This window comes from Drosophila sulfurigaster, chromosome 2L (genome assembly GCF_023558435.1).
Source record: "Drosophila sulfurigaster albostrigata strain 15112-1811.04 chromosome 2L, ASM2355843v2, whole genome shotgun sequence".
NCBI classification, from domain to species: Eukaryota; Metazoa; Arthropoda; class Insecta; order Diptera; family Drosophilidae; genus Drosophila; species Drosophila sulfurigaster.
The window spans coordinates 14,451,339-14,464,628 of NC_084881.1; the positions used below are offsets into that span (position 1 = coordinate 14,451,339).

General features: G+C 40.1%; 4 protein-coding genes across 4 annotated transcripts; 2 read left to right on the forward strand and 2 right to left on the reverse strand.

Annotated features, from left to right (window-relative positions):
- The first annotated feature begins 3,162 nt into the window (after window positions 1-3,162).
- LOC133841995 (rRNA-processing protein UTP23 homolog) lies at window positions 3,163-4,421 on the forward strand. The gene is made up of 3 exons (XM_062274883.1): window positions 3,163-3,380; window positions 3,436-3,636; window positions 3,688-4,421. Exons 1-3 carry the CDS (start codon window positions 3,261-3,263, stop codon window positions 4,093-4,095), a joined length of 729 nt encoding a protein of 242 aa, XP_062130867.1. The 5' UTR covers window positions 3,163-3,260; the 3' UTR covers window positions 4,096-4,421.
- On the reverse strand, window positions 4,084-5,258 carry LOC133841987 (dehydrogenase/reductase SDR family member 7). Its single transcript, XM_062274871.1, has one exon. The coding sequence runs from the start codon at window positions 5,116-5,118 to the stop codon at window positions 4,153-4,155; it is 966 nt and encodes a 321-aa protein (XP_062130855.1). The 5' UTR covers window positions 5,119-5,258; the 3' UTR covers window positions 4,084-4,152.
- A 2,861-nt stretch (window positions 5,259-8,119) lies between these two features.
- Window positions 8,120-8,941, reverse strand: LOC133835991 (exosome complex component RRP40). The gene has a single exon (XM_062266205.1). It carries the CDS (start codon window positions 8,856-8,858, stop codon window positions 8,160-8,162), a length of 699 nt encoding a protein of 232 aa, XP_062122189.1. The 5' UTR covers window positions 8,859-8,941; the 3' UTR covers window positions 8,120-8,159.
- A 431-nt stretch (window positions 8,942-9,372) lies between these two features.
- Window positions 9,373-12,904, forward strand: LOC133835982 (enolase). The gene is made up of 3 exons (XM_062266192.1): window positions 9,373-9,534; window positions 11,016-11,748; window positions 11,807-12,904. Exons 2-3 carry the CDS (start codon window positions 11,032-11,034, stop codon window positions 12,389-12,391), a joined length of 1,302 nt encoding a protein of 433 aa, XP_062122176.1. The 5' UTR covers window positions 9,373-9,534; window positions 11,016-11,031; the 3' UTR covers window positions 12,392-12,904.
- Window positions 12,905-13,290: the final 386 nt, after the last annotated feature.

The window sequence follows — 13,290 nt, forward strand, 5'->3', positions numbered from 1 at the left end:
TAGCTTCAATTGACTCTCTGCTCTCTGGCAATTATTCTCGCTCACTCTCTTTCTCATTCTCTCGCTCTCTATCAAGCCGACCTCTTGTAACGATTAACGTTTAGCGTTACGTGGAGAGAGAGCATTACGTTATGCTTTAAATAACTTTGCACATCATAATTTAATGTTTGCGGTTAATGTGTTTAACCATTGTGCGTATGCGTAATTATCCCAAGTACAATATAGCAATTTTAAGACAGTTTAATAGTTATAAATAAATAGATATGTATATACGTAAATACATTTATGAGCACTCAATGGGTAAAGCTTGGGTAATTCTCCATTGCGTTTTTTCCAATTCTCGCTATGAGGGAGTGCAATAATTATAAGTCACACTTTCTGCTCGCAGAGTCTTCACCTGACGATTTTCCCAAGTATTGTGAAATTTTCGTTGATTACCTTTTGTTCTTAACCACGGTCTAATTATAATTTGTAATTTTTCTAAAAAAAAAATTTTTTTATAGACTTTAAGTAATAATAATAGAAAAATCCATTATGAATTTTATAGAAATATTTTTTCTATTTATAAAAATCATTTTAAAATTTCACTCTTACACAACAAAAACTAGATTTAAATGATCGTATTATCAGTTATAATCTTGTCAACGTGGTTAGCGAACTGTATGGCGACCTTAGCTTAATCTGATGTATAACGTACATATGTATGTGATATAACATATAAAAGGGATATCGATTATTTAGCTTGCAATTAGTTTAGATCAAAGTGCCAACTTACTATTTATTAGATTATCGTTAACGTTACGTGATTTCGATTAAAGTCAACAAGATACGCTTAAGCAAATATAATAAAACCACCTTAAAAATCGCATTACCTATTGGATTGCAGATAATTATGGTTATTTGCCCGTGTGCCAAGTCATGATCCGAAAATCTAGCTAGAAAATGACGCAGAATAACAGCAAATGAATTGCGAACTTGAATTGAATGAAGCGTGCTTGAATCTGAAGTACTTAGCAAAGCTTGAATGTGATTAATTTGTTTGTAGAAACAATTATTTAAATTTTTTATATTTAAAAATTTAACAATATTTCAAACTAACATTAATTTAAATTGCAACTGTAACATTTAAATATAAATGGAAATATAATTATTATATTACGATTTAAAGTGCTCTTGTTGTTATATTCAAACGTGTATTACATTGCCAAAGACAATATTGATAGCATTCGGTCGTTTGCTGGGATTGCACTTTAATTAGCAATGAAATAAAATCGCATTAAAAATAAAAGTCGGCTGACAACGCCAAATGTTTGCTAATGGCCACAAAATCCCGAATAGAGTCAATGAAACTGCATGTCTTTTTGGCTAATAATTTAAATATATATGTATGTTATTTCAAATGAGTCTTGACAAGTGAATTAAATTGGCATGCTGAGTGCATTACTCGCTAACTGATGAATGAAGCGAATCAAGCGAGTACTTAGTATTTTGATCGGACTCTGAACTGTGCCTGCTGAGCGTACCTGATGAGCTCCAATAACTGACTGCGTAAGCAAACAATATAAAATCGCGACTCCTGAGTGAAATTTTAAGCACTGAAATAATGGGAGTGCCATTTACGTAGAAAATGCAAAAAACGCCGGTTGAGTAAGAATAATAGAGTTGCCTTTTGATGAAGTTATCTCGCTTCAATCATTCTTGACTTTCACTGGCCTAATGACTAGGCAAATGTGTCCGGCTGCCAAATGAGTACATCGGCATCGCTCCACCGGAAACCCAGGCAAGCCGGCAGCCAGCCAGCCAGGCTTTGACGTAAGATTCCACTAATTACGTATGCAGAACATGCAGAACCTAACAGGTTGAATAAGCAACAAATACCATATGTTAAGCAGTTATGATGCGGAGAGGAATACCGCTTTTGAAAAGTGCCAAAAGTGTTAATATGGCAGAGAGTTAAGAATCAAGCATAAAGAAAAGCTATCTTAAGTTTGCTGATCAAATATGTTAGACTTGTGCGAACCCACTGAATGGACAAAGTCCGATAACAACAATTGCTGTGTTGCTCTTTACCAAGTTCCATATGGTTCACTATCGAACGGAGAGAATAACAAGCTTGCAAATAGTCATCCCTCGCAGCCGATAGAGAGTACATATGTATTTCATTTGCTATCCAGGGGCAACCTTGATGGAATGAGAGCAAGTGCGCAGTTTTATCGCCACAAGTGGCAACTGCAACTTGGCAAATGCGTCACCAACGAAAGTGCTCGCAACTAAGTTGCGTTCTTCTCAATATATAGTACAACATAGTAGTGCTAATCTGAACGATAAGCCGACAGTTGGATTAAAAATGCAATAAAGGAATGCACTACAATCATTCAAGCCATTAAAACTGCACCCAATAGCAATAATACTATATAATTCACCAATGTAGCAACACATGCTCAAGTTCCCAGAAGCCCAGAAATATATGTACCATATGTACCATATGGAAATGCAACAAACGCTAGGTAATCGTATGTATATAGAGTATACATTAAAATGCACATATACACATGTGTACATTGTCTATTTTTGTCGCGTATGTAGGGAATAAACAGAGCCGCGGGTTATGCCCTATGTGCAATGCAAAACCAAGTGAATCATGGTAAAAATAATGAAACAATAGTCTCACTTCAAATGCAAAAAATTTCACCACAATATTTACATGTGTTTTGAATTCACATACAACGTCTCTTAAAAACTATAACTTGATAATTGCGCAGTTGAATTTACAAAAGTATCGCCGGCAGATGCAACCAAAACAAAACTAAACCATTGGGACCAGGAAAATGCAGAAAAGAGGGTGAAAACCCATGTAAGGTGGTGGAAAACACACACGCACGCAACAAATTGTGCGCGCCAAGTTTTGAAATTTTCAAATTTAAAGAGTGCTGCAAAACGTTGAAGTCATGCAAGCTGAGTTAGCAGCGCTGTTCCAGTATATATCAAACTGTACGATCCATTGTTAATTTGTAATTAGTTGTCATCGCTTGTTGTAGCCCCGCAAAGTTTGTAAATTAGCAAATACATTATTTATCTTATCTTATTCATTAATTATAACTTTATATTATTTGTCTGCCAGTAAAAATTGTTGAATAATTGAAATTTCTCTAACACTACGGCTTTTTTGCTATATCAGCCGATGGTCACACTGTTGGCTCGGCGTGTTTTGCTTTCTGTGTTGCCCAAAAAGAAGTTATTTGTTTATTTCTAGTTAAACGATGAAAATCTCGCGCTTTAAAAAGTCACACAAAACCCTGGTGTTTTTCGCCAGCAACTTTGATTATCGGGAGCCCTATCAGGTGCTCGTCGACGCCACATTCTGCCAAGCAGCACTGCAGGTGAAGCAAGCCAATAAAATTGCAACACAAGTTTTATAACAATTTCTGCTTGCAGCACAAAATTGGAATAGAAGAGCAGATACGCAAATACTTTCAGTGCAATGTGAAGCTGCTAACCACACAATGTGTAATATTGGAGGCAGAGGCCTTGGGTGCACCTCTAACAGGTGCCACAACAATTGTGAAACAATTCCACGTGCACAAATGTGGACACGAGGGGAAACCTGTTGCGGCTGCGGAGTGCATCAAATCAATGGTTAGTGAATGGTGTTAAAAGAGTCCATTATTAAACATACTTGCCTTGCAGACCAAGGACAATCGCTACGTGGTCGCCTCACAGGATCGTTTGTTACAAGCAAGTTTGCGCAAGATTCCCGGACGTTGTCTTCTCTACTTGCACAAAGCGACGCCCGTGCTCGAAGCTCCCTCGGCAGCATCCAAGAAATGGGTGCTAAAGCGTGCCAAAAATCTAATGCTGGGGAAGCAGGCAGACAAAATCGATTTTATGAAGCAGCAGCAGGGGATAAAACCAACAGAGCCAACTGTGAAAAAGAAACAACAACGTGGTCCAAAGAATCCGAATCCTTTGTCCTGCAAGAAGAGCAAGAAACAAAAGGCAGCGCCCCAAGGCGTGCAACAGACAACTACAACGATAGCAAAGGCGAAGCGGAAACGCGTCAAGATCTCCGCGCACATCAAAGAATTAATCAATTAAAAAATTAGTTTAATAATTATTACATGTATAATTATCTTGCACACAAGTGATGTTCTTTTAGAGTTTGCCCTCGCGTATCTTATTAAGCGTCTTCTCCGTCATAAACTGACCCAAGATTTTGGTGAGCGTCGCATTGCGTGCGCAATACGCCATCAGATTGACGGGGAACAGTCCACACCATGTGAGATCCATTTTGTTGGCCAGCGCAACAGCAAAGAGTTCTCCACAACGCTCGGCCGTCAGACGCTTCTGGTTGGCGGTGCTCTGACCCACTTTGCCGCCCTGTGAGCCCGTAAATGCCTCCAGCAGGAAATCGGTGGCAATGGGACCCGGTGCAAAAATTGTCACATCCAATTTACGCAGTTCCGTCTTCAAAGCCATCAGATAAGCATTCAGCGCATGCTTGGCAGCACAATAAGTGGCCGAGAAGGGCACTGGACTGAAGCCTGCAATGCTTGAGGTGGCCGCAATGTGACCACGTCCGCCATTCTGCTCGAGGAAGTAGCGCACCACTAACCGAGAGAGATGGACCACAGCAAAGACATCAAGCTCGAAGAGTTCACGATCCACCTGAATCTCAATGTCGGTCCAGTTGGCGCGTTGCGAGCGTCCCGCATTGTTGACCAGCACATCCAGACGCTCGAAATGATTGAGTACCGTGTAGAGAGCTGTCTGATGCTTGTCTAGCTGCAGCATATCTAGTGGCAGGATGAGCACATCCTTCTGCGCCAGCAGACCACGAGCCACTTGCAGGCATTCGGCCTGTACCTGCTCCAGCTGCTCCTGACGTCGAGCACTGAGCACAAGTCGAACACCGTGGCGGGCCAGGCTTACGGCCAAAGCACGTCCAATGCCGCTGGAGGCACCGGTTATCCAGACCACCTGCCCACGCATTGTGGAGAGCGAGACACCGAAACGAGATTTATACCACAGGGCAACATTGCAGTCGAGCACAATCCAGAGCACCACATAGACTACATAGTAGAGGACGAGCAGCAAAAGCAAAAATTCGAGAAACGTCATTTTATTTTGATGACACCTTTGGACTCGCTCTCTATGCCGTAAACGTAACCGTAACCAGCTGTGACTTGCTCTATTCTGGAAAGTCGCCGCTGACACCTGCACTTGCTTCCGTGTTTGCGGCTGATAACGACAATCAGCTGTTTAACTAAGTGAGGAGTGAGTTTTGTGTGCGTGTGTGAGAGCTGATCAGACTTTCAGTATATACCAACTTATGGGTCACACTGTTGGGAGAGAGCAAAAAAGGAACAAAGTTTTGATCATAATACAATAACAGCTGGTAGTCTCCTCCGTAAATTATGGAACCTCTTCAATCATAACAATGAGTGCGAGTGAAAGGCACTCAGTGTATGAGCGAAACGACAGTGTGTGGATTAACCCTTAAAAGATGCAATGGGATTAAAGTTGCCAGTTAGAAGAAAAGAGAATTGAATTTGAAATAAGTTTTTGTTTTTGCATAGACAATCTTTTATTTACTAGTCCTTAATCTTCGTCGTCCGTGAGTTCAATGGCAACATCCAGTTTATCCGCTTCAACTGGGTTTTCTCCTAACCACCTATATAACGTGGCTCGACTCGGCAAAGGAAAGCCTTTCTTGTATAAATGTTTATACGCACGAGGCCCCGCTGTATGTAGACAAATCGCAGCAGAAATGTCTGTAGAATTGAATTGCGTTCGCTTTCCTCCATTCTTTAATATTTTTATTTGGGTCTCCGTGAAAATTTTGCTAAGAGACATATCCAACTGCGTATGTTCCTCCAGCTGCTGGCGTAAAAAACGATTTTCATTCTCCATCTCACGATTCATTTTTTTAAGTCTGTTGTTTTCTTTACGCATTGTAGATTCTATTATGTCGTCCCTTTAATAAAAATGCATTATTGTTTCCCTAAAAGTTTTGACTTATTGTAACATGTTCAACTTACTCTGTTTGAGTGCCCGAATTGGCGTAGCCTAATTTTGTAAGTTTAGGGTCTCTCACTGGAACAGCATCTTCGTTTAACCGCCTTCTTTTTGTGGTCTTCTTCCACTGACCCTCCCTAAAATGCGTTTCGCAAATTTTGGAGTGATCACCTAGTTTGCATTCCAACGATTCCTCCCACAATTTTCTTTTCATCGAACACTTGGGCGCCGTCACAAATTTTACACCATTCACGTGTCTACGGCAAACATTGCAATATGTCATTTTACATAAGGGTTAATTCAAAAAAATTCGTCAGCACACAACCTTTAACGTCAACAATCTCGCGGACGAGACTAGCTGCTGTTATTGTAGCATTGTACTAATTGTAATAATAGTGTGACCATGTTTTATATTAAGCAATCCATATTTCAGTATTTATATATTTCATTTTTAAAATCCCTTTTCTAAGGCGGTTTTTGAAAAACTTTTCCCGATTTTTCTATGGAGAAGGATGATAAGCAAAGCTGCATTTATAGAAAGTGCAGTACAAACAGGACGGATAAGTACTGATCATAATACAATAACAGCAAGAAGTCGCCTCCGCAAAATCTGGTACCTCTTCAATCATAACAATGAGTGCGAGTGAAAGGCGTTCAGTGTATGTAGTGGAGCGAACGAAACGACAGTGTGTGAATTAACCCTTAAAAGATGCAATGGGATTAAATTGACAGTTATAAAAAAAGAGATTTGTTTAACCATTTAATTTTCAATAGTTTTGAATTTAAAATAAGGTGGTATTTTTGTTTTTGCATAGACAACCTTTTATTTACTAATCCTTAATCTTCGTCGTCCGTGAGTTCAATGGCAACATCCAGTTTATCCGCTTCGACTGGGTTTTCTCCTAACCACCTATACAAAGTGGTTCGACTCGGCAAAGGAAAGCCTTTCTTGTATAAATGTTTATACGCACGAGGCCCCGCTGTATGTAGACAAATCGCAGCAGAAATGTCTGTAGAATTGAATTGCGTTCGCTTTCCTCCATTCTTTAATATTTTTATTTGGGTCTCCGTAAAAATTTTGCTTAGAGACATATCCAACTGCGTATGTTCCTCCAGCTGCTGGCGTAAAAAGCGAATTTCATTCTCCATCTCACGATTTGTTTTTTTAAGTCTGTTGTTTTCTTTACGCATTGTAGATTCTATTATGTCGTCCCTTTAATAAAAATGAATTATTGTTTCCCTAAAAGTTTTGACTTATTGTAACATGTTAAGCTTACTCTGTTTGAGTGCCCGAATTGGCGTAGCCTAATTTTGTAAGTTTAGGGTCTCTCACTGGAACAGCATCTTCGTTCAACCGCCTTCTTTTTGTGGTCGACTTCCACTGTTCCGCCCTAAAATGCGTTTCGCAAATTTTGGAGTGATCACCTAGTTTGCATTCCAACGATTCCTCCCACAATTTTCTTTTCATCGAACACTTGGGCGCCGTCACAAATTTTACACCATTCACGTGTCTACGGCAAACATTGCAATATGTCATTTTACATAAAGGTTAATTCAAAACAATTCGTCAGCACACAACCTTTAATGTCAACAATCTCGCGGACGAGACTACCTGCTGTTATTGTAGCATTGTACTAATTGTAATAATAGTGTGACCATGTTTTATATTAAGCAATCCATATTTCAGTATTTATATATTTTAAGTATATATGGTCTTCAAACAGCCATTTTTTAAATCCCTTTTCTAGGGCGCAGCTTTTAAAAAACTTTTCCCCATTTCTCTATAGAGGATGATAAGCATTTATAGAAAGTGCAGTACAAACGGGACGGATAACAATAACGCAATAACGTCCGCTGGAAATCAGCCATCGAATAAATGCCAATAATGACTCAAGTCACCCCCACCACAAGAAACATCACGTTCAGATTTCAAAATATTTCCAATGAGTTTGAGACTTGCGCGCAGGCGACTCAATGCAATCCACACTCAAACACAGCCATGACCAGTTACATAGTTCCATTTGGCCAATGAAATCTAGAGCTGTCAAAGTTATAAATTAAAGTGAATAAAAATAAAAGTTTTACATTAAAGGAAAATGCGAACTTGAAAAGGTTAGTAACTCTATTAAAGCGTCGTTTATTCACTATGCCTGCAACACATCTCCAAGGTTATCACACACTTTGTCGATCTCAGAGTGTCCCGCCTGTTCCAATGACAAAATGGCATTCGCCAGTCCCACAGTTTCGGCTGCCGAGTGAGCTTTCACCCAGATGCGACCGTTAACGCCTACGGCAATTTCGTAGGGCAGTTTTTCCGTAAGTGCTTTCAGGGCTGGACAATTCTCACGCAGCAGCAAACGTCCCAAATTAAGGCTGCACTTGAAGAAGAAACCATCCTGCAGTAATCCCAGCTTGCCGCGCTTGCCATTGGAATTGACGCACACTAATTCCGGTTCAATATCTGGACTGGCATTGAGAACACGTGCATAGAGCAGATCACCAGGATTGAGATCGGGACGATTTTTTTTGGTGGCAGCCTCAAAGGCCAAATATGAAATTGAAGCCGAGTCTGCAGAGCCAATATCCACACGATACACATCACCAGACTTGGCTTTGATAATGCCAATGATCAGATCTCCTCGCGCCGGAACATAGCGTCGCTGATAGTTGTCCACCCAGTACGTGTTTGGTTCCCGGTGTTTCAGTGGACCTGCTTTGCTGGCCACAACTGTGTCGTTGACTCGTCGCAGACCAGGGCCCAATATGATTCGCTTGCCCTTTGCCACATCCTCGACAGCCGTGATGCGCTCGCCGGGCATAACAATGTTCAATGAGCTGGACATAATTCGTGCAAAATAAACAATATAAACAAACTTGAGAGCGGGCCGCGTGCTGAATGCGTGCGCAGTGTGACCAATACTTGCAATAGAAAATATAATCCGTAAATTTTCCCAAACTTGCTCCACACCGCCAGTGCTGTAAAACATGTGTAGTTAGTAACTAAGTACAAATTGCTTTCTATATAAGTTATTTAGCTTAATATTTATTACTAATTTTTAAAGTAAACATTTAAAATTATGTGTTTGCAGCTGTGTGAAATTAAATAGTCATATGTGGATGCCATTAGGCCTAACCTTGTCCGAAGGTCAATTCAAACATTTAGCCCCTTACTGAGAAAGCCGGCAGTCGGTAGTCCGGTGTACGCCTACAACAAGCCAGAAAGAGCCCCCACCTGGAAGCACACTCTCACTTCCACTCAGTACCACGCATCGGCAAGAATTTACGATCCACAAACGACAACAACAACATGGCTCACATTGTATTTGTATCGCGCGCTCTCCGATTCGGCCCAACGTTGCATTCGTCGACAGCGCAAAAAATCAGCCAAAGTAGAAAATTTGTCGTCTGCTCATCGAGTTGGTCGAACGTAGCTTTCAGTAGCAAATCAGTCGGACAAGCCGGAAGCTCGCTAGAGTCGCTCTCGTCTGGATTTCAATTTCTCAAATTTAAAAGTTCTTGGTATGTATCACAAATATTAGATTTATAGTATATAAAAGTGAGAGTGTGTGTAATAATAATTAATATTCAAACACTTTATTCAATTGCAAAAATTGTTTGCTGCTGATAAGCGCATAAATAACTGAACGCTACGATTATCTAACAAATTAGACGACAGACATATATATATATATATGTAATCTATATATACAATTTTTCGCTTACATTTGATGATTGCGAATTACACATTTCCATCGATATTGTTCTTAAAATACAGCAAATACTACAAATTAAGCATCTTTGATGTAACATTGTGCAGTTTACTTTCTTTCCGGCAAATTTTCCTCATTACTTTTGCTACGACCTTAAGCGCGGCGTAGAGGTCATTCGTACAAATCGCACTGCGGTCGCTGCTCTCCCGCATTGCTGCTTTGCAGTAAAAGTGTTTTTTTTTTGCGAATTACTGTTCATTTGCATCATATTTGTTAATTCTGCTAGAGCAACAAATTGTGCTACGTTAATTTAAATATATTCAATTTATTTTTACGTGTCTGCTCTACTCGGTTTTTCTATCAATGAACACAAGTTTGTCAGCTAAACATTAATACATATGTGAATTTAAATTCATACCTAGCTGAGTAAATTGGAAAATTTCATTTGTGTATATTTATTTAAGCCGCAAAAACTACTCTTAATTTCACTTAAAAAGCATGTGAATGTATATGTGTATATTTGTTGGCTTCCTTGATGAAATCTTTGACTTCCCAATTGAAATTAATTCGTTCTTATTTAATTGGATTAACTCATTTTAATGTCATTTGGGACACGCACACACATAGAAATATACATACATATAAATTTTCAGAAATACATGCACTCATTTGTAAAAAAGCGTGTGGTATACTATAAAAAAACACTGTTTTCTGGATCTGGAAACAATATGAATTCTATTTATGTTGTGCCATCGTGCAAAAAAAAGGAAATCGTTAAAAAATATATATATTAATTTGACTTACATTAAGTATGTTATATTTATTGCGAATATTTTATATGTATGTATATACATACATATATATACATACCTACATACGTATATATTTTTCTATGACAATCTATAATACATAGATCATCTCCGGGTCTTATCTGCCACTATAAAATTGTTTTTATTTTCACGGTCCGAATAACATATTTAAATAAAATTTGGAAATCATTTAAAAAATTTAATAAAAGTTACAAAAAACATCAGATGCTTTTAGAATTTTTTAGATTCTTTAGTACTTCAAATATACTTTTTTTTTAATAATTTGAATATACATTTTTTTGTATATCACCTTTCTAGATTTATTACTTATTTAAAAAATATTTCGGTGAATTTTGTATTATTTTTTTCTGTGTTTAAATATAATATTATTCGTATGCACTTTTCTACTATATCATCTGAGATATTAGATAGTTTACAACATAGTACTAATCTTTCAACCAATCTTCTCATCTGTTTGCAGTACAAACGAAAACAATATGACCATCAAGTCGATCAAGGCCCGTCAAATCTACGACTCGCGTGGCAACCCCACCGTCGAGGTCGATCTGACCACCGATCTGGGTCTGTTCCGTGCCGCTGTCCCCTCGGGTGCATCGACCGGTGTGCATGAGGCTTTGGAGCTGCGCGATGGTGACAAGGCCAACTATCACGGCAAGTCTGTGCTGAAGGCCGTTGGCCATGTGAACAACACTCTTGCTCCCGAGCTGATCAAGGCCAATCTGGATGTGACCGATCAGTCTGCCATCGATAACTTCATGATCAAGCTGGACGGCACTGAGAACAAGAGCAAGTTCGGTGCCAACGCCATTCTGGGCGTGTCTCTGGCCGTTGCCAAGGCTGGCGCTGCCAAGAAGAATGTGCCATTGTACAAACACATTGCTGATCTCGCTGGCAACACTGATATCATTCTGCCTGTGCCCGCATTCAATGTGATCAACGGCGGCAGCCACGCTGGCAACAAGCTGGCTATGCAGGAATTCATGATCCTGCCAACTGGCGCCACCAGCTTCACTGAAGCCATGAAGATGGGCTCTGAGGTCTACCATCATCTGAAGAATGTCATCAAGGCCAAGTTCGGTCTGGATGCCACCGCTGTGGGTGATGAGGGTGGCTTTGCCCCTAACATTCAGTCCAACAAGGAGGCTCTCTGCCTGATCAGCGATGCTATCGCCAAGGCTGGCTACACTGGCAAGGTACACAATAAATCTCTTCAACATCTATGGCATTGTTTAACTTTCATCGCTTTTACAGATCGAAATCGGTATGGATGTTGCTGCCTCTGAGTTCTTCAGGGATGGCCAGTACGATCTGGACTTCAAGAACCCACAGAGCGACAAGGCCCAGTGGCTGTCGCCCGAGAAGTTGGCCAACTTGTACCAGGAGTTCATCAAGGACTTCCCCATTGTGTCCATTGAGGATCCCTTCGATCAGGATCACTGGGATGCCTGGACCAACCTGACCTCCAACACCAAAATCCAGATTGTCGGCGACGATTTGACTGTCACCAACCCCAAGCGCATTGCCACCGCTGTGGAGAAGGGCGCTTGCAACTGCTTGCTGCTGAAGGTCAACCAGATCGGCACAGTCACCGAGTCCATTCAGGCCCATTTGTTGGCCAAGAAGAACGGCTGGGGCACCATGGTCTCTCACCGTTCCGGTGAAACCGAGGACTCCTTCATCGGTGACCTGGTCGTCGGTCTGTCCACCGGCCAGATCAAGACTGGCGCTCCATGCCGCTCGGAGCGTCTGGCCAAATACAACCAGATTCTGCGCATTGAGGAGGAGATCGGCGCGGGCGTCAAGTTCGCTGGCAAGAACTTCAGGAAACCACAGTAAACGTTGACACTTCAAAATTCCAAACACACCGAGCACACTCACCTCTCACGCTAAAAACAAAAATAAACGAAATGAAAAAGTAAAAAGAAACCAACCAACAAAATGAACACAAGTGTCGCATTTGGTGTAACGTTTTTGTCAACCTCTTATTTGGGTTTGTGACTGGCGCACAAAGCAACCGATCTATACTATTACCCACACTTTGCTTCGTTATTAGACATTATGATTAACGTTACGATTAGTATGATCCTTCTCCACTCATTTTATGCTGCTCGACAGAGGCACAAATATCATTGTATAACCATAATATGGTACGGATTCATCTATGTTCAATGCTGCCCCGATCAACAATAAAGATACAATACAATTACATACTTGTTATAAGCATCAAATTGTTCGATTCGATCAGTTAGCGAGTATATATTGTTAACACGCTAAAAACAAAAGACGAATCCATTATACTCTTATTCAAAGTGTTACTAGATGTCAAATAAATATGGTTGAAAAAAAAAACAAATGAAATCTTTTCTTATGCATTACAAAATCGCAATGGAAAATTATAAAAAACTCAAAATCCTGAATATCTCGAGAACCGACAGGTCGATTGGGATGACCTTTGGTCAGTCAATAGTCCTTACTAAAAGAAGTTGTTTGACACGGGATTTGCCAGGATCGGCAAGGATACAGCTGAGTTATCGCTTATTTTCTCCGTACAAAAAAGTCCTTATATCTGACGTGTTTGAAGGATGTTTGTCCTTTTGCCAATGTCAATTTGTTTCTTATAATCAGAGCTATTTATGTCCCAAAGGACATCCCAATAGTCCTTCAAATGACCGAGATATTGTGGTCTTCCCGATTTTTTGCCATTTTTCCTATACCCACCCCTTGAAAAAATTTGA